This window comes from Propithecus coquereli, unplaced genomic scaffold, assembly GCF_000956105.1.
Source record: "Propithecus coquereli isolate 6110/MARCELLA unplaced genomic scaffold, Pcoq_1.0 Scaffold303, whole genome shotgun sequence".
Classification (NCBI taxonomy): Eukaryota; Metazoa; Chordata; class Mammalia; order Primates; family Indriidae; genus Propithecus; species Propithecus coquereli.
In genome coordinates, this window is record NW_012148653.1 from 394,263 (window position 1) to 416,604 (window position 22,342).

General features: G+C 41.0%; 1 protein-coding gene across 1 annotated transcript in view; it reads right to left on the minus strand.

Moving 5' to 3' along the window:
* GPM6B (glycoprotein M6B) overlaps positions 1 to 21,803 on the minus strand; it is a 149,164-nt gene extending 127,361 nt beyond the window's left edge. Inside the window, exon 1 of the mRNA XM_012649815.1 lies at positions 21,605 to 21,803. Coding sequence (XP_012505269.1) covers positions 21,605 to 21,608 — 4 coding nt within the window. The 5' untranslated portion in view covers positions 21,609 to 21,803. The remainder of the gene's footprint in view (positions 1 to 21,604) is intronic.
* Positions 21,804 to 22,342: the final 539 nt, after the last annotated feature.

Here is a 22,342-nt window from a genome sequence, read left to right on the forward strand (position 1 = left end):
CCTTTACAATGACTTTTCAAACCAAACTCACTTCCAAAACCAGGCTCTGTTTCCCTGATCGTTTAACAGCTCGTCGGTCCATCACGAGCTCTACTGAAATAAAACACCACCGAGGGGTTGAAACAAGCTTGAGCCCCATGATCTTACTGAGTATTTGCCGGGCACAGTCACCACAGCAGGCTCTGCTATAAGTTGGAATATGTGACTCATGAAATGGAGCCAAGTCAATGAAAATGTTTCCTGAAGAAAAACCATTGCTCAGTTGCCTGCACATTGAGGATGTATTAATAGTTTGTTTCCAAAGTACTGTTAAAAGGTTCCAAGACAAGACGAATGTGAACTCCACTCACCTGTAGCCAATCACCTGGCTGCCTTGAAATACTGCCACAGATTACGACATTTAAGACATTACCAACCCCAACCCCTTCCCCAGGTGCCAAGACAAAGGTAAACGAACTTACCAAACAATGGGCTTAATCTATAGTAAATCCAAGAACAAAATTCAAAATATTGCCCTCCTACTTCTAAGATTCAATTCTGAAAACATCGCTTAAAGTATGAACATTTTTTCTGCAGTTTCTACTGATGTATGTTCCACTGAAAAATATCTCTATACTTCAAAGCAGCAAAGTCATGTTGAACCAATAAAAGATTTCATTATTGTCACTGTTGAAAGCAGTTATTGCACAGAATGCTTTATTCGTTAGCATCTACATGCAGAAGACTGAAACTAGACCCCCGCCTCTCACCTCTCACAAAAATCAATTCAAGGTGGATAACAGACTTAAACCTAAGGCATGAAACCTTAAGAATTCTAAATGAAGATGTTGGGAAGACCCTTTCAGACATCGGCCTAGGTAAGGAATTCTTGAAGAAGACCCCCAAAGCAATCGCCGCAGCAACAAAAATAAATAAGTGGGATCTAATCAAATTAAAAAGCTTCTGCACTGCCAAGGAAACTATCATTAGAGTGAATAGACAGCCCACAGAATGGGAAAAAATATTTGCTCTCTACACATCTGATAAAGGGCTGATAACCAGAATCTGTCTAGAACTCAAAAAAATCAACAAGAAAAAATCAAACAACCCCATCAACAAATGGGCAAACGAAATGAACAGAAACTTTTCAAAAGAAGACAGAATAATGGCCAGCAAACATATAAAGAAATGTTCAACATCTCTAATCATTAGAGAAATGCAAATCAAAACCACAATGAGGTATCACCTAACCCCGGTGAGATTGGCCTCTATCAAAAAAACACAAAACAACAAATGTTGGCGAGGATGTGGAGAGACAGGAACACTTTTACACTGCTGGTGGGACTGCAGATTAGTGCAACCTCTGTGGAAAAGAATTTGGAGATACCTCAGAGAGCTAAAAATAGAAATACCATTCGATCCAGCAATAGCACTATTGGGCATCTACCCAAAAGAGCACAAAACATTCTACGATAAGGACATCTGCACCCGAATGTTTATGGCAGCACAATTCACTATTGCAAGAATGTGGAAACAACCCAAGTGCCCGTCAATCCATGAGTGGACTATCAAAATTTGGTATATGTTTACAATGGAATATTACTCAATTATAAGAAATGACAGTGATCTAGCACCACTTACATTTTCCTGGATTAAACTTGAGCCCATTATCCAAAGTGGGGCACCACAAGAGCAGCAGAACGGGATCCATTTGTACTCACCATCAAATTGGTATTAACTAATCAACACATAAAAGCACATATCAGGACAACATCTATTGGATGCTGGGGAAGGGGGAGGGCGGTGGGAGGAGGGGGGAGGAGGGAGGAGAGGACGGGTATTTGTATACACAAGGAGTGCAATGCGCACTACCCGAAGGATGGACATATTTGAAACACGGACTTGGGGGGAGGGGAACCAAGGGCAACACACGTAACCTAAACATCTGTACCCCATAATATGCTGAAATAAAAAAAAAAATCTGAAGGGTTACCTGCTATGTTTTTATCAGTTTTACTTCTTTTTTTTTTAATACATAAGTGTGGCAGACACTGCTCACTATTTTCCAATATCTATTCCTCCCCTCTTCTAAAGCAGTATTTTTAGCTGGCTGCTCAGCTAAAGATTACATTTTCCAGAGTCCTTTGGTATGATCATATAACCAAGTTCTGGCCACTGGATATGAGAAGTGGCATGTGAAACTTCCTATTAGCAGGAATAGGAGGGGGAAGTCAGCAGCTGTCTTGGACCATGAAATGGAAGCCAAGTGTTGAGTATGGCGGAACAGGACAGAGAGAACCTAGGTCCCTGACCCCTTTGTGAAGGAGCACCACTGTGCCTGCCTGGACTCCCACATTAGAGGAGTGAAAACTCCTGGCATGGTGAAGCTATTATTATTAACATTCTGGGGGATTCTATTATAGTAAACAAACCTATATCCTAGCTAATATAGTATCACGACATAATGAATTTGCTTATATGTGTTTTGTTCTATCAAAAATAATTACAAAAGCATCCATACAAAGAACTATTCTTTCAAGCCACCTGGCATCCCATGATGCTGACACTTGTCTTTTGGAAGTGCCTCCAGAGAGGATAAACAATTTATATTATTTTACCAGGCCCCAAAATGACAACCCTCAGGTTGGTTACCCACCTTACAGATCTGGCCCAACTGATTGTGACCGCTTTCCAAAAATCAAACCCAACATCAAAAGTGTGCCACTGTTGATACTGTTTTATTATAAAAATGAGCCACGGGCTCCCCCATCCCGCACTGGCAGGAAAAAACAGGTAGGAGAAATGGCATTGTCTACGCTTGCGTACACTTCCTCTGTCTTTTAGCAGAAGGTCTCCTTGGGAATACCAACACCCAACAAACCAACTCTACCATGCCAATAAATGACATTCACTGCACCACCTCCACCAAGAATAGGTGAGGAACACAGAGCTGGAGACTTGTCACTTCCTAGCTGTGTGACCTCAGCTGTCACATCTGTGATATGGTGAGGATTACATTGGTGGATTCAGGTAAAGCACTTAGGACAGTGCCTGCACACAGTAAGAACTCAGTAAATGTTTTTAATGTGTGTATTGTGTGCATATAACATATGTATATGGGTGCAGTGGATATGTATTTGTCACACATATGTATATGCGTGCATGTATATGCCTGTTTGATAAATGTGTATGTGTATATGTATATATGTGTTATGTATGTGTGTATGTATATATCTCTCTCCATTTCTTGACTGATAAACATATATTCTGATTTCTGCGAATTTCAAGTTGATTCACAAAAACAGTGTCCTTTTGTCCCAAATTCACAACTTGGTCAAATCTCATTCTCCTGCATTTGTAATAGACCTAATAATTAAGTGCATCTGCCCCTTAAACATCTCCTAAAAGGCTCTGCAAGGCCTAGCAGGGTTTTCAGCCACTCTGGCCCAGGCTCAGGAGGGCATGTGGCACGTGGGTATGGTGCAGCAGTCTCTGCGCCTGCCTCACAAGGCCTGAACTATCATTTTATTTTCTCAGTAGCCAAGGGAGCTCATCTGAACCACCAAAAAAAGATGCGAACACAGAAATACAAACACACTCTGCCAACGATTTCCATAAAGGCAGAAACGAACAAAAGAGAAGCTTACAATTGAAGCAGTTCTCTTCCTACACTGTCCCCAAGTTTTTGGAATGGATATCTAAACAGAAAAAAAAGAAAAGGCAGAGTTGTCATTGCTTATGTCTCCAAAGTAGGACATATTGTATCACCAATGGGGATACAAAATGCAATTCAGGCTCAGATATATCTACATAAATTGTTATTCCCCACTTATCCTGAATTTGAAATGTTCTAGAAGCCCCAGTCATTTGCAAAATAGTCAAGTATAAAAAGATAGCAGTTGAGGTCATTCAGAGAGCCTGGAAAAAAAAAAGAAAGAAAAGAAAAGAAAGACAGTAGTTAATGGCTGCCACAAAGCCCAGAACCTTCCCTGAGACTCCTGGGCACCCAACTCCAGACTACTGGATGGAAAATAATGCAGCCTTCTGCACTGCTTAAGTATGTCTGAAAAGAACACGTATTCATTTATTAATCTGTGTGTGTGTGTTTCAAGGAGGCTCTATCTTAAGAAAGAAAAAATAAAACAAGGCAGCACATCGGCTAAAATGGGACCGCCATGACATCAGAGGGGAGATACAAATAGACGGAAACATTCAAGTCCAGCATTGTGCAGACTCAAGAGAAAAGTCAGTGGGCACATCCGCCTCAACAACTGCTGCTAGCTTACAATACCCCACATCACGCTAAGTACAATTTGTCACTGCACCTGCAAATTACCGAGAAACATTCCACCAAGGTCGTTTCACTTTGTTAACCTGACAAACACACATGTAAACTATTTTTTAAATATTCAAATTTTTAAATGATGGAAATTTAAAACATCTTTAGTGCTTTATGGCAATAACCTTCTGTTAGTTCTCCAAACAATTTATGTGATCAAATCATTCACTGAAATGCCAGTTAAATGAGGAGTGAGTCACTGAATGTGAGCAAATTATGGACAGAGGTTTTTATAGCAATCAAACTGTAGATATTTTTAAACCAAGTAAGCATAGCCTGCCATTTTAAGTACAAAGTTACCATGGGAACAGTAATACCTTGTCTCCTCGACCCTAAAGCTAATTTTTCATAGGTCATAAATTTATAGACATAATTAAACGAAGCATTGTATTTGAGACTGAAATATATACGAGACTAGAATCTGTCAGGCATTCAAACAATGCCTTAATTCATCTTCAGGTTCCTGTGATGGTGTCACCAGGCTTCTGAAGAAGGAAGCACAAGTAATGATGACGTCTCATTATGTTATTATAGTTACTGACACCATTTATGGTTTCTTCTGTGACAACTTGTGGTTTTGATAAGTTTTATTGCTAATCATTTCTATTTTCCTAATTGCATTAAACTATTAACATCAATGGTAATTTGCTACATTCAGAAAACACACTTTTGAAAAGGCCACATTCTTCCCAACTGAATGTTTCGGCAGGATGTTCACTTGCAAAAGTAGCAACATTTAGCTATAACTAAAATCTGAAACTTGTTAATACGGTCATTAAAATAGCCAGCTACTATGTAAAAGAAGAGAGAAATGTATATGGTACATACCCACATGTGGTAGAAATGTAGACTAGTATTAGTACTACTCTATCCCTAGAAGAAAATGCTTTTATAAACACAATAGAAATTTCTATTGTTTTGCATTTAACCCTTATTGTAATTTCTCTGGTCATAGGTACATCTCCCCCCAGCCTGTGGGCTCTTCTTTAAGACCAAGGACTGACTGTCTTATTCATCACTATAGCACAGTGAAAGCTGGGAAGCTGGCTAGAAAGCAAGCTATGCCTCAAACGATGCCTTTGATGACACCAACAAAAGCAGCAACATCACAGCAAATAACTACTGTGGCCACTCAGAGCTTGGGCTGTGGCTGGAGCAGTCTTCTTTCTCCTCAGGCATTGCTGTAGCCGATTCTGACAATCGCAAGACGATAGATGTTTTCTGCAGCGTTTATGGAGACCTTTCCCCACGCAGATGGAAGCACAGAAAACTCCCATTTACCTGGGCAAGTTTTCCTTTCCTTTTCAGTCACTTACCCCCTTAACTTCCCAACTCCTTTCATTTCCTTGTCTGGAGAAGCCATCTAAATATTCTTCAACTGCAGGGAAAGGTCAACAGAAGCCAAACTTTTCATCAGAGCGATTTCAAATGTTATACTAGTACGACAGACATCACAAATAAATGATGTTTCATCACAAGCAATGAGGGGAGGAAGGAAGAAGTTTCTTGACTGGCCAATATGTGGCTCTATGATTTTTTTATAATACTTGCAAAAACAAACGCCTGCTTTCAAATATAAGGATAAGTACTATAATAAACAGGGTTCTGATTACTTGGTGCATTATTAGGATGAACTCTTAATTCCAAGAAACAAAGGTACAAGTTACCCCATTATTAACCTCACTCTCAAAGAGCAATATTATTTTTATTCCAAATAATGTTCATGAATGGTTAACAGTTTTACAGAAATAATTTAAAAATAAGGGTTTCAAACAACCTGTATAGAAGTCCCAGTATGTGAAATTATATTGGATTTTTCTCACAAAGATGTTAAAGATGTACCAACTGAAAATGTATAGGAAGATAGAGATATAAATATGTTTATGAATAATTAAACTGTATGGACATAAACACCTGACATTTAATAATTATCTGAAAATGGCATTTTTACCAATTTCATCTAAATATATGGGGGAAAAAAACGTTCCTGAAACTATCTATTCTAATCAATTTTACATGCCAATATTAAACCACTGAGAAGCATTCATTAAATATAAGTGAAAGAACAGATTGAACGTAACTATAGAACTTCCTCCATTTCATCCTCTACAATTACCCAGACCGGCGCCTCACTCACCTGCAGAGAAGAGAACACACAGAAATCAACACTTACAGGGGAGAACAACTGGGAGGTGATTCTTTTCTTTTCCAAAGGAGTTGCTGACAGACAGCATCCTCCAGCTTTTAAGCATTTGGGAGGGAAACCAACCCCAGGTCTAGGGACAGAGAAACCTAAAGCCAGAGTCCTTTGGACACTAATCAGAATGAAGCTATAGCTACATCTGCAAAGCTTCAGAAGAAAAAGAATAGGTGATTTCTTTGTCTTACTGCAATATTAAGCTGGAAATGGCCCCAGGGTATTTAGACCACTTCTTTTTAGCTTGTTGGAAAACTAGGCCCTACTAGATTAAATCATATGAAAATGCCGATTTGCACACCAAAATGGTCAAATACTGTCTATTTCATATGTCTCAACCTAACATCTCCACTGGGGATTGGGAAAGTCAGGAAAACATGGTACTTAACCAGCCATTGTACTATTCATTAGCAGCTCTCAGAAAAAAAGGAAAAGGTTAAACCGCTTGCTTCAGATGAAATGGTGAATGAGAAAAATCATTTGTCCACTTCAATTGTTTGATGCTATCTTCTTTTGTTACATGAATATTTGAGAATTTGCTAGAAAGACACTTAAATAATAAAACCTTTCAGGTACAAAGAATTTTCCAAAGCTAATTATAATTCAGTTTTATCTCATATATGCTATCATCATTTACATCTCATTATTCTTATCATAAAGAATGACTTGTTCATGGTTAAGAGTTCAATGAATATCAACTCAATTACACTGGTAGGTCCCTATCAGCACCAGGAATGAGTGACAACCAGGACTAGGTTTGTCTGCATCAGAGAAAGATTTGGCCTGAAAGATACCCTTCAGAAAGGCACCTGCTGAACTGGGCAACTCCTTCTATACCTGGGTCCCTTTATTTGATGTCGAGAATTTCTTGCCCTATTCCAGCCCAAATCCCCAAACTTCCTATGGGCTATATGTTTTAAAGGTTTGTGACAACTGTCTTTCACTACTTCAAAAGCTCAGTCTATGTCCATGTTTCTCAACCTCAGCACTCTTGATGTTTGGGACTTGACTATTCGTTGGGGTGGGAAGGGCTGTTCTCTGCACTGTAGGCTATTTGGCAGTAGCTCTGGCCTCTTACCCACTAGATGCCAGGAGCACTCTTGACCCCCAGAGCTGTAACAACAAAGATCTCCAGATATTGCCAACTGTCCCCTGGGGGGCAAAAATCAGCCCCAGTTGAGAACAAACTCTTCTGAGGCAAAAAATAAAATAAAATAAAATAAATAACTCATTGTTGCTTCTTAAGGAATCTGAAGTCTCATTTTCTCACCAGTCCTTGACTTTCCAAAGATTGTCTGTGAGTACATGAGGTAGAGCCTGCCTACACAGAAAGTCCGACCATACAGGTCGAGGTTTCTAATCAACAACCCACTCTATGTGACAGTTACTTTGGTCATAAGTTTCCTTTTTCTTTTTAATGATACCTCACTTGTCACGTTAGGCTGAGAAAACTGCAATTCAACCACAAAGTAGAAATATCATCATTTTGCTCAAATCCCTGAATGCTAACATAAGATAATAAAAAGAACTTAACTTACATATCCAAATTTAGACTTCAATTTTATTTTTATTTATTTATTATTCCAGGGTTTTGTGAGGGTACAAACATAATAGTTACACTTTATGTCTTTGCCTCACCCAAATGTGGGTGAAAGGCATGCCCTTCCCTCCCTTTAGTGCTTCCCATGTCCTTTAGTTGTAGATTAGACTTCAATTTTAAATTCTAGAGTTTCTACATTGAGAGACCACCCCAAGACAAAAACATCACAAAAAAAGTTAATTTTAAGAAGGGATCCTTATGCCTGGGGCCTTGCAGGATCACGCAAATCCAAATGTATCTGAGTGCATATGTGTTGGCTGGTGGGGACAGTGCTGCCCGCGGACAGAAGGTCACATATGGAAAATGTCTGGTGGTCCAGGTTGGTTCTGGCCATGATCACCAGCAAGGGAGCAGCAGCACCCTATGAAAAATTGCATTTCCAAAGATATGTTTTAGGAGAATTTACATTCATGATTTCTGTTTGTCCTCAAATAAATAAATAAAAGTTTGAGGCCTTGTTGAGGAATAAGAATATTTCTGTGAAGTGATGGGTAACAGCCACACACATAATCTCATTTGACGGCTGAATAAGCTCCTTTCCGGAATAAATCAAGCTCAAACTACAGCCAAAGTACTGGCTTCCTCTTCGCAGGGTGAGCAGCTATGTAAAATATTTCAGGAGAAGTTTCCATAAAACTCCTTAAGGAAACTAGGTAATCTTGAACGGACCAAGAAAATTTCATTTTCACAAGTAACATCACCAAACATGGAAGTAACACTTGCACAGAAGAGCTCCAGTTCATTCTCTGAGTTATCCTTGCTGCACTGCTCTAAGACATTAGTGGAAAACTGGCCTTTTTCCTTTCTCTTTCAACGAAGAATTTGCACCTTGAATGCAAACTTGGTCTTTGTAATGGTGCTAATCAGGTCATATTTTTCCTGTAAAAGAAATCTACATTTTCACATAGTGAGGATTTTTATTATCTTATTATGATATGTCAAAGGTTGGTTTAAGTAAAAACACCTCACCTCACTTGTGGGTCCTCTGCCCATGTTTTACCCATAACACTTGCCACATGGGGTTGTGACAGGTGTTACCTTGTTGACTAGCCTCACTGGGAGCAGAGCACACTGAGGGCAGACACTGTTTCACTTGTGTCAATACCAGGTGCATTTGCTACACAGTGGGCTCATCCACACAGAGCTTTAATTCACCAGCATGTGACCGAGTCACTTACTGAGTGTGCAAATCATGTCTTAATCATCCTATCACGAGCTTAGCACTCAGCCGAATAAATACTTGATGAATGGATAAAATCAGTATCAATCCTACTTTTTTTTTTTTGAGACAGAGTCTCACTCTTTTGACCGGGCTAGAGTGAGTGCCGTGGTGTCAGCCTAGCTCACAGCAACCTCAAACTCCTGGGCTCAAGCGATCCTTCTGCCTCAGCCTCCCGAGTAGCTGGGACTACAGGCATGTGCCATCATGCCCGGCTAATTTTTTCTATATATTTTTAGTTGTCCAATTAATTTCTTTCTATTTTTAGTAGAGATGGGGTCTCGCTCTTGCTCAGGCTGGTTTCGAACTCCTGAGCTCAAACAATCCGCCTGCCTCGGCCTCCCAGAGTGCTAGGATTACAGGCGTGAGCCACCGCGCCCGGCCTCAATCCTACTTTTAATAAACCGCATGTTACAATTTCACAGTCACCCTCAATGCCTAGCTATCTTCAATGGAAGAAAATTCTTTACGGCTAACTTAAATTCTAAATTTTCCTCTTTTCTTTTATTCTGTATAAATACCAAAACAACAGGATCCCATCTCCAGGACTCCTGTGGACCTTGATGAGGTCCCTTCTTAGCTAAATGGTGACCTCTATTATTGTGTAGAAGTTTTAACATTCAACAGGTGGGTCCCAAGACTCATGCACTCCCTAGTCCTGGAGAAAATATAAGGCAAGCAAAAATAATTTTGGCATGTTACCCACCTGTTTTGCCCTCCACTGGCAAATAGATTGTCTTCTTGATTTAATAGAAGAGCGGATTTGGCTTCTCATTCTGCATCAATGACAATGAAATCGACATCTTTCACGAAAATAACATTAGTTGGGAAATACAGCAAAAATAAGCAGCTAAAAAAAATCTCAACTAAAGCTCTGTTTGGAAACTGGATTTTCCCTCAGTGATGGTGGATTCCATTCTGAAATCCTATTCAAGCATGCATGGGCACATAATGTGTCCTACATGTTTGCTACTCTGCAGGAGCTGGGATGTTGTCACAGAGCTACCACACACAGCTCTTATGACCAGGCTGGTACGTGGTAACTCAGAATCAGCTCCCCCCACAGCTTCCATCTTCATCTGAACAAGTCTGTTCATCCAGCTGGACCTTCAGAAGTCACAGGTCTGTGGAAGGGAACCATGAAATTCCATGGAATTAAATTTGACCTTAACTGGTTTACTTTTTACCTTTTTAAAAAGCCACAAAAAGTACGAGGGATCTTGCAATAAGTTGTTAAAAGGTGTGCAAAAACATTATTGGGGGATATAAAAGAGCAGCTAAATGTATGAAGAGACATGCCATGTACACAAATGGAAGAGTCAATATAGTAAACACATTAACATCATGAAATTATTCTATAAATTCACAGCAATCCCTCTCAAAATCCTAACAGGGATGTTTGTGGAACATGAAAAGCTGATTCCAAAAGCAAAGGATCCAGAATAGCTCAGACACTTTTAAAGAAAAGCAAAAGAGAGAACTTGTCCTGAGAGATAGCCTAGCTTATTCTCAATCTCTAGTAATTATGGCAGTGTAATAATTAGCACAGGGATGGCAAAATAGACCAAAGGAACAGGGTGGAGTCCAGAGTACGCACATATATAGGAGGGAAGTGTGGGGATATACACATAATCAGTGGGGAAAGGATGAATTATTAAGTACATGGTGGTTTCTGTACAGGAAATAAAAAATTGAAACAAAAGATTTCTACCTCACACTATTCTAAAAAATAAGATCCCAATGGAATAAAGACTGAAAAATGAAAAGTATAACTTAAAACCTTTTGTTTTAGAAAATACTGAAGAATAGAAAATCTTCATGACCTTGGGGATAGAAACAATTTTAAAACAAGGCAAAAATAAAAAGTGTGGTTCATAAAGGAATAAAGGAAAAGATTGATAATTAGGACTTTATTATTATAATAACATATTCAGTACAACAAAAGATGCGTTCAACAAAGTTAAAAGATAAGCCATAGAGAAGACGGTATGGACAACACATTTAACTAGGGATTAGTAAGCAGAACATATAAAGAACTGCTCCAAATCAATAAGACAAAGACAAAGATATAAATGGAAGGGAAAACCCAAATGGCCAATAATCTACCCAAAACTTTCAATCTCTAGAGAAATTCAACATAAAACACAATGAAACACTACTTCGTACCTATCAGATTTTTGAAAAATTAAACAATGTGACAATATCAAATGCTGGTGAGGATGCGGAGAAGCTAGAACATTCATACACTACTGGAGGGAGTATAAATTGATACTACCACTTGGGACTCGGTGTCACATGATACAGTTTCAAGCCAGCTCCACATGAGAACAAAGCATTTCATTTTGCTATTCATTACTCTGGTTAACAAGACAACAAAATTCCAAACTGAAGGAATGTAGGGAAATTATTATTGTCTATGTCCAAACAATATGAGAAGAAAAGGTAATCTAGCAAATGCAATTTTCTCTCTAGTTCCATTTTCAGGATAAAAACCAAAAATCATCCCAGGCCTTTGAGACTGTTTCCACACCTGTACTCCACTTGGAATATCCACTAACCAACACTTCAGCAATTATGGTTAATTCAAACAATTCCTAAAACTCCATCTTCTTCAGGAAACTAACTGGGAGGAGGCAGGCTTCAACATCTATATAGCCTTATATCTTGAGGCCAGAAAACGTTCTCGTTGACCATATCCTGAGCAAATACGCAACACCTATAATTTTGTCTTTATTCACAACTCAAAATGCACTTTCCATTTCTGAGGTAGATGATGGGAATACTGATCTTTGTAATCCCTCCAGCTGGATGCATGTTTTTCATGTATCTATCTCATCTCTCCTCAAGTGTTTTCCAAGTCATTCTCACGCCGCTATGTCAATGTTTTCCACTGAAAATAGAGGATAGAACCCGCGGTTTATGCACTCCCTAGTATGGTTCTAGATTTGAGAGCCTTTAATAAATGCCTTTAACCGTAATGATTTAGAAGCGGGTCTATTTTCTGGATAGAAAACCTGCTCATGTTTTAAAACAATGTTATTAATGTTGAGCAAAAACTGCCGGACACAAGAGTTCATACTGTATCGTTCCATTTATACAAAGTGTAAAACCAGGCAAAACATGCTGACAGAAATTAGGGGTGATTATCCTTGGTGGGGGGCGGGTGCCTGAGAGGCAGCTCGTGGCAATTTTCTAAGGGGCTGGTAATGTTTTGCTTCTTAATCTAATTGCTGGTTATGCTTGTAAAAACGTAAAGCTATATGCTTATGATTTGCCCACTTTGTGTGTATATATCAGAGTTCAATTAAATTCTTAAATGGTTTTATAATATTTGTGCCTCTTACAAAACATCTAAAAATATTTGTACAAGAAGATATCATCATATAATGCAGCTCAAAACAGTTTTTGGTAATCTAGTACACTGGCTTTGCAAAATAGTAATAATTCATGGAATGGAAATTCATCCCTTTAATGTTCTGAATTCTGTTTTACTTACCATGGAAACTGTCAGAATATGCCAAATGAGAAAACTAAAAGAAAAATATAAAATAAAGTGCTGCATCAAATAAAGTTATCTTAAGAGCTTGAATTACATTGCTAATTACATCTCCATTCTTTGCTCATTGTGTGAAGAAACAGATGCCAGAATTTAAGCTCCCTTCTTAACATCCACCATTTAAACATTCTTTTCAGAGACCTTGTGAAACATTTGTAAACCTAAAACAGTGACCTGATGCACATTCAAAACAGTAGGTTTTCTAGACTCCTGCTGACCTTCACCTCCAGCATTCCTGCTCCTCTTACACTGGAACTATTTTGCAAGTGTGCTCAGATCTGTCAGAAAATACTAACTTATGGTCTCCATTTGGGGGCAGGAGTTAAGGATGTGGGGGCAGGGAGGTTGGAAGGGAAGGGCAATCGATGGCTATATGAAAAGGATCTCTAAACATGGGGAAAAATCAGTCCTTTCTCTTCCAACTCCTTCGTCTCTCAAACACATGGAAAAAAGTAACGAAGACATGACCACAGACCCTAAGGATGGAACATGCAGGAAGGTTGCCTTAAAGGCTTAATCTGGGTCGATTTGATTACAGCTAAGGAGATGAATTCTAAATTTGGAAAGGCCATTAAGGTAATTAAGGATGTGACTAAATCCTTCATGTCTTTCTACTTAATGAAAGGAATAAAAGATGATGACAACGATTTGAGTAAGCAAAAGGAATTTCTTAGATTCAGTCCTTTCAGAGATAAAGCACATTAAGCATTAGAACAAGTTACCAAGGAAAGCCAGACACTATTTCCAGGGGAGGTTGGCCTCATCATTGAGATGGTTTAGGTACCATTTTACTCCCCCCCCCAAAAAAGAATGAATAAATTAGCGGTCTACAAGGCTCCCCATTATATGTCTGCATTCTCTGATGATGTTGGAAAAAGATAAAAAAGCAATAGAAAACTCTCCTCAGTAGGAAAAAAAAAAAATCAAGCACCCCTTTTGGGAGGAAAAAACTTTTTACCCAGAGATCCTCCCATTCCACAGATGTGCTCAACCAAGTCCTCAATGATACCACTACTCAGATTTTATGATATTGTGAAACACAAAAGGTTTTCAGTCCCTCTTACTCTTAAGCAGTGGTTCTCGATGTGGTGCAGTATTGCTTCTCCCCATTGCCCAGGTTATTTGGCAATTCTTGGAGACATTTATGGTTGTTACAATCAGGGTACTGTTACAGCATGTAGTGGGTAGAGGACGATTAGGCTGCAAAACACCCTACAATGCACAGAATAATCCCCTCATAATAAAGAATCATCCAGCCCAAAATGTCAAAAGGGCGGAGGTTGAGAACCCTGCCCTAAAAAGTCTATTTAAACGGGAAGAAAAACGGACTTCTTTCATTTCAGTATCTATCTTCACTTGCTCCAAAGAAGAAAGTAGAATTTAGCAGTCTTACAGATACCAAACAAGTAAATACACAAGCAAATACTAAGCTCAAATCAAGATCTACTCTACCTCAAGGTCATTTATGATAGATCTTGTTATACCAAGTTCAAATATGCTGACATATACAGCCATTAAGAGTAAAATGCAAAAGATCAGGTTTAAATATTTTTTCTCTTGGTAGATTTTATTTTTTTCTAATCATGTAAGCAATTTTTACTTTTGGACATTAAAATCCTATTTTCTGGTTACTAGAAAATGTATTCTTTTTTCACTAAGTGGTCAACTTATCTGTCAGGTGTAATTATTACATGTAAATATCAAATTATTAAAATAGATTTTAAAAAATTGATCAAGAAATATAATGAGAATGCTAATTACCTACATCACAAGGAATGAACAAGGGAACATCACTACAGATCCTATAGACAGTAGGATTAAACAGATAATACAAAAATATTATAAATAACTTTATGCCAATAAGCTTCATAACTTAGATAAAATGGACAAAGTCCTTGAGAAACACAACTTTCCAAAACTGAAACAAAGAGCAAGTCTGAATAGTCCTTTATCTGTTAAAGAAATATAATTCATAACTTAAAACATTTCCACAAAGAAAACTCCAGACCCAAATGGCTTCACTGGTAAAGTCTTTCAAATATTTAAGAAAGAAATAACACCACTTTTAAAATTGATGATCAAATAAACAAGGACAGGGTTCTAACCTTCAACCCCTTTGGAATAGTACCAAAGATCACCCATACCTCTTTCCATCCCGGAAATCCATACTTCCTTTCCTTCTCTATTTTACCCTTTGAAAGGGAGGAGACAATAGACAAGATTAAAAACATTTTTGCAAGATTCATTCAAATGTAACCACTTGTAATCAACTAAAATTTGTTACTCTCATCTGGCGTTCAGTCCCCCCACCAAATCTGATTTTCTACTCTCCCCCACACCTACTCTCTGCTATTGCCAGGCCAGTCTCTTCAGAATCCCACCAGTAAACTCACTCCTACCTCTCTTCTGTGGGTTACCCTAATCCCTTCCACCCTTCTCAACACACCTCAAATCCAAGTCTCCACTGGAAGGTTCATATAAGCCACAACGTTTCACCCTTCTCAAGAACTCCTATACTTTTATTTAAAATTTTACAATTAGACATGGTTCTCTATCTTGGTGTGTTTCTTTTATCCCCTTGGGGAGACTGTCATTTCCCTCCAGTTGCACTTGCCTGCTTAAAATCCCTTCCTTATTCTCTCTGGCCAGCGGGGTAATGACCAAGTTCTTTCCTGACACTGTGCCGTCTGACGTGGCCTCGGCTCTCCCCACTCCTCCACGTTCAGGCCATTCCCAGCTCCTCAACGTGCTCACGCAGCAGCCTCTGCCAGGCCCATTCCAGGCCCCTGCTTTTGCACATCTGTCCCCAGGGCCTGGAATATCCTCTCCCTGACACCCAGACACTCGGACACCCTGACCTCCCCATCATCCTGCTCATCCTTGGAGACTCAGATCAAAAAGTAACTGCCTCCCCAGGGAATTCCTCTCTGAAATACTACCTCTCCCTGTTTTCCTCATATTCTTTTTCTAAAGGAGCTTGTACTTACTTCTATTTATATATTTATCTGCCTTTCTGAAATGACTGTGGTTATTTGAGGACAGAGTCTTGTTTATTTTCTGCTTCAAGACTTAGTACAGTACTTGGCTCATCCGTGCAGGACTCTGAACGCTTGCTGAGCGAGCAGCTGTCATCGTCCCCTGAGAGCCCCACGGTGATGGGCATGTGACAGGAACTCAAAGGCTTAGAGACCAGCACGTGCTAGTTACATGGCATTTCGGTAGGTACTCACTAAACCCTAACACACGGCGGGAATGGAAACACAAAGCTGTTGTCGCCTTTTAATCTTCAGGGCAATAATGAGTTTCACTAAAACAAAGTGTTTCACCCCAAGCTTTCCAGAAATTCAAAAACCTAACAAGAAGGAAGGACTTTTCAGCAGAGAGAGAAAAGTATTTTATAACATCAGAAGAAAAAAGCTGAAGGCAAAAAAAAGTAATGAAAGAACATTCAAACTGTTCTTTAAATTGTTTTTGTGTCTGTGTACACCTGCAGCAATCAAATTGCTTCTAAAACAACTTCAAGCTCTGGCATTCCATTATTCTGTGATAAAAGTATTAATACTACTAAAGAACAATAATGTCATTTGCCCTATTAACTTACCATAGTTTATCATGGAGTTTGCAATACATCAACAAATATAATTTTACATTCCTTGAAATCTATTCATTTATAATGTAGATAGACCTTAATAAATTGCATTTTATATGATAAAAATCTTCATTTCTAAAACAAGTATTTGTGGAACACCTACAATATGCCAATCATTCGAATGGACACTGGGATACAATGAAAAATAAAACAATCTCTGTTCCTGACAAATTCAGTATTTGAACAGAAAAGGAGGCTTATTAAAAACATTAACAAGTCAGCTAATCATAACCAGAAGAATCATATTAAAATTATTAAATGGATAACGATGCCTCAAAAATACAGTAGATACTCTCTTACCAGTGTTGACCTAATGGACCGCACCCAATTACCCTGTATCCTTCGTTCTTTTTCTAAACCATACTGACCACTGTCTACAGAACTTGCGTTCTGGGCGCTTCTCTAGGACCCACGAACCACTTCTCCCACCAGCTGAATTGTATACTTAAGAAGAGTCATTTTTGTTTGTTCCCAAACCTGTTTATGCCAGTTGTACTTGTTACTATAATTATGAATTTTAATTCAATATTACAGAAATTAATAAAATATGAGTGCCCAAAGAGCTTTTCTTTCTTTGAAAATCAGGTTGATTGCTTTGGAAAGTCTTAACAAAAATGAGTAACTTGAAAAAATAGTTGCCAAAATAAGTATGGGCAAGGCAATTTTAAAAGTTTAAGGGGAGTGGGGTAGGTGTTATAAAGGGATTCTGCACACCGATTCAGTCCCAATGCCTTTAAGCTTTCGTTCTACTTTAATGTAAGAATCTGAAACTGGAAATCAGAAACCAGTGAATTTTGGCCGTGATCAATGTCAGAAAGTCTTCAAGGACCTCCAACCAGGGCTTTACACTCAAAGCAAAGGCCTTGACTCTACAAAAAAAATTAATGTTTAAAGTTAAATAAAATGTTTGCCACTTATATGTGGTACTTTTTATGATACACCACTTTGGCATTTTCAATAAACCATCAAACTGCTTGATCCTGGATGCAGCAGATAAGGGTCTTCTCTAAGAAGCCCTTGAAGGGGCAAGTGGTTTGGGCAAAAGCTTTTGCTAGAGCAAAAATATAAGAATTAATTACTTTCTGTTTGTCACAAACAGTACGTCTGGTATTGGATTATGAGGTTTATTCAGAATGTCAGTCTGAGATGAGAAGGGAGCTCTCTGCAAGTCCCAGGCATGGGCTCCTTACGAGATCTTTAGACCCAGAGGGAAGGAGGCTAACACATCCTAGGATCACTTCCTGCACAGTCGTTCATCAGGATACCATTCCTTTGACTCCAATTGCATCTGAATTCCTCAGCAAACTTCCAGAACCAAACATTGCAGGCATGCGCCTTCAGTGTGCTTCCTTCTGAGCGCAGCCTCTGAAGGTGGCTAGGGCCGGGGTGTGTGGTGAGGAGAAGGCTCTCTGGTGCAGCCAGCTCCAAAGAGAAGAGGACAGGAGAAGCTAAGGCTGGAAGCCTTAAAGAGGGTGAACCCTACGGCTTCCTCCAGCAGTTCTCTTGGAGAAGAGCCAAGTCGTCTTGGAGGCAGGCACAAGGAAGATGCCAGCATTTAACCCAACTACAAATGATGCCTGTGACGCCAGCTTAATGGAACCAAGTAGCGTTTAAACAATCAGGGAGCTGTTTTCTCATGTTTTTCAAGCATAACATTACTCTCTCATTTCTTTTTTCTAAATTACATACTTGTAGATTTGTAAAGTCCCAAAGAAATCATTTCGTCAAATCCTTTTACAGTAAACTGAGATTAAGAAGAGAAAATGATTTACCCAAGATCACACAACAAGTTAGTGGGCAAGCTGGGGCAGGGCCCCGGGCCTCTCCGGCCTGCCATCCTTTTCCTCCAGGGACCAGCAGCATCCAGGAGCTTGCTAGAGATGTAGAAACTCAGGCCCCACCCAGGACCACTGAATCAGACGCTACTTTTTTAGCAAGATCGCCAGATAATTTTTATGCACATTACAGTTAAAGAAGAACTGCCCTAAACCAATATTTTCTGAAATGCTATTTAGCGAAATGATTGACTACTTTTAAGTTCATAATCCTTATAAAAACTTCCTTACCACAAATGGATCAAAACGATTATTTCGATGTTTTGCTGTATTTGATCATTTCATATACAATTTTCATTTAAAAGCATAAGCAACTAGTGAAACAAAATCAGCATGTCTCTCTGGATACATAAGCCATATTAAAGCAGGATGGATATTCCACAAGTGCCTTATAAGAAGCTATTGCGTGGAATTCATTTAGTTTCTATGTGTTCAGGCCTATGAACAAGGTAACAGGATCAAAATTCTGTTGGGCAACGTGAGTTCCTATCAGATAAAACCAGGGTGTGTGTGTGTGTGCACCCACAAAATATGTGCAGCCAAACGTGGAACCCTTCAGCCAGAGAAATAATTAGTTTCAACACACTCATTTAGGTGGTGTGCTGCATACAAACAATACATCAACATCATCTCATTGTGCAAAACCACCAAAGTTCCTGAATAAGTCAAACACACTTCAAACACCAATTCAATTGGCTCATTCCATTTACCTGAAACATCCAGAAGAGGCCAATCTAGAGAGACAGAAAGTAGGTTAGTGGTTGCTAGGGACTGGGGGGAGGGGAGAATGAGGCATGACTGCTAATAGGTACAAAGTTTCTTTTGGGGGTGACCACAGTATTCTAACATTAGATAGTGGCCATGGTTGCACAGCTCTGAGTATACTCAAAATCAGACTTGTACGCTTAAATATGTGCTGGTGTGGTATGTGAATTATATCTTAACAAAGCTGTAAAAAAAAAAATTGGCTCAACAATAAAAAACCCATGTTTTCTTTTAAGATAAAATTGTATACACTACCACTGCTCATTACTTTACTTTTCAACTTAAAGATTTTAAATGCCTTAAAATCTGAGTCCAAAGGGGCTTTTATCTCCACAAACTTCATCCATTTTACCAGTAAATTAACTGATACCAGGTTAAGGAAGTGACTTGTATAAGAATCAAATGCCCCAACTCAATGGATCAATGGTCAGAATTTTCCCAACATTAAATCATTTCAATTAAAACATTCATAAGGGTATGTACAGTAATTAAATACATCTGGAAAAATAAAGCCAGTTCATGGCCCTGTGGTGTATTTACTAAGAATCTACCAAAGGAAATCAGTATGTTTCCTTTTTGTCATGAAGGGAACTTTCTTTTTAATGTAAAAACTAAAAACTAAAACCAAGGATACTGCCAGAACCAGTGAAGTATGCACAAATTAACATAAATTGGCAATTGAAGTGTAGAGCCAACAATTGTCCAAGACATAAAGTACTTCCTTGAGAACAGGCGTCTGGCTTGGGCATTTGCTTCATGAGAACTCCACCTAACTTCCGCACCTATTTAAATATAAAGCTGGCCACCAATTAAGTCCAGAGTATTGTGAAAGCCATTCTGAAGAAGGTCCCCATGTGGTAATTCCACACTCAAATTCGACATACAAATCCAAATGCCTAGCGTTAAAAAACCAGAGGTAACTTCATTTCAGGAAGGTGGTTAATGCTTTCCCTAACCCTGCACTTCTGCAGAACTGCAACATCTTCGACGGCAAGTATTGCCAAAGCCGCCCCAAGCTGCACCGCGGCCATCTGATTTTTGTGTATGAACCTCATTTAAAAGGGAGGTCGAGTAATGTGACTACTCACATGGGGCCATCAGGAAAAGTGGGAACCGGAATTACAGGCCACTCAATCCTGCCCTCTTTAGAAGGGTCTTATCCTAGGTCTCGCCTAAGTTTTTGGTAAGAAATTTTCCTGTTGGATTCAGGGAATCCTATTTTGTTTCCCCTGATAAACTTTTTTAAAAAATTTAAACTGTAAAATTCTTTGAACTTCCTTTCAAATGCAAAATAATGTGCTCTCCTTCCTATCCCTCACCAAAATTTTAATCAGTACAAAATTACCACCCCCCACACAATTAATTAATAGCAGAGGGAATGTGAGAGGGGAGTAAGCGATTGGGGGCAGCAAGCAGTTCCCAAGCGCCCACCATTAACCCGCAATGGTTAAACCCACTGCCTCCCCCATTAGGAATGCTTCACAGGGGCTCTTCATAGTCTGTGTGGCTTTTGCGGCGCTTGTGGCCGGAGTCTGTCTGTCACTAGGGAAGGCTAATGGCGTGGGGAGAGAAAACCCTTGCCCACGCACAGCTCTCACACATTTCCAGGACTGCCGCGGAATCGGCTGATTTCCCGGACACTCTTTACGAGTTTTCCTCCCAATACAGAGTCCCCATATAACGACATGTTGCTGACGGCAGCATTTCAGGGTGTCAGGAAGTGACAGAATCCTCCAGCTGCCTAACACCCGCCCGGGGCCAGGTTGGAGATTTTCGCTCTCCCGAGCTGAGGCTTTCACCCCTGCCATGCGTTCCCCTGATTGCGCTGGAACCCGCTTGGCCCACCGTCTCCACCTGCGGCCGGGCAGCATTTTGATAGTCGGAACGGGGGACAAAGGAGAGAGACCCACCCTGTGCCACACCCTGTCCCTCTCCTCTGCCACTTTCCTGGTTTCAAATGTCATGGTTCCGAAATGAGCTCTCAGAAGACCCTAGGTCTGGGGAACCGGGTGTCTGTTTCATGTGGGTTTAAGGGGACTAGCACGACGGCAGGGCGGGACAGGATTGGACTGGGAGCTCAGGCGACAAGGAGAGCGTCTTGGAAAACAGGCAAGAAGCTGCTCTGTACCAGCCCCTTAAATAAAGCAGGAGCCCGGGACGCGCCGTCTGTTCTCTCGGCAACTCCTGCGGGGGGCCTCCCTCTTCCGCCCGCGCGAGCCACGCGCCAGGGGGTGCAGCCTGGGCGCAGCGGAGTGGGGACGCCCCCGGGATAGGGCAGGGAGGCGCACCTGGGCGTTCGGGACACCTGCGCCGCTCCCCCGCATGCCCCCCCCCATTCGGCCCGATCGTGTAGGTAGCCGAAGAGGCGCCACCTGAGCAGGGCTGGGGCGGGACCCTCGGCCGGGCGCCCCTCCCCAGGGGGCCCGAGGCCGTGGCCGTGGCGCAGGGCCAGCGCACTCGCTTACCCATGGCTGGAGACGGGCGGGAGGGGCACGGGCTGCGGCCGCTCGGGCTCCCCGGGGACGGGCAGAGCCGGTGGCACAAGTTTGCAGGTCTGGCGGGCACGTGCGCTGGCCGGGCTCGGGCGGGCTGCGCTGGGCTGTGCAGGGCTGGCCGCTGGCTCCTCGCTCCTGGCCGGGGTGGGAGCACGGCGCGGCTCCGCCTGCACTGGGGGCCGGCCGCGCGGAGAGGGGCCCTGACGTCAGCGCCGGGGGCTTTGTGCGCCCGGAGCGAGGGCCCGAATGGGGGCAGCGGGCGCGCCCAGGCTGCCGCCTAAGCTCCTGGCTTCCTCTGGGACCCCGGAGCGAGCGCCGAGGGGCGCGGAAACCGGAAAAGCGGACGAGGGGGCTGGGGGCAGAGCGGAGCGGGCTTCTAGGATCGCAGGGGTGCCGATCTGCGTCCCAGATGAAAACCACTATAGCTGGAGGGGGCTTTGAGGTCTCGGCCACACCCATTGTACAGATAAAGAAACTGAGGCCCCGGGACACTAACCCAAGGACACCCAGTATCTGGCCTCGTTGCCTCAATCCACAGTCCCAGATCCTTTTGTTAGGACACGGGCTGCGGATGGTTACTTAATTCAGTGTAATTCAGTGGGTCTCAACCCTGCTAAACGTGAGAATAAGTGGGGGAGTTTTTGGAACCCTGATTTCATCTGGGCCTCTGTGGGTGGGACCCAGATGATTCCAATGGGCATCCAAGGT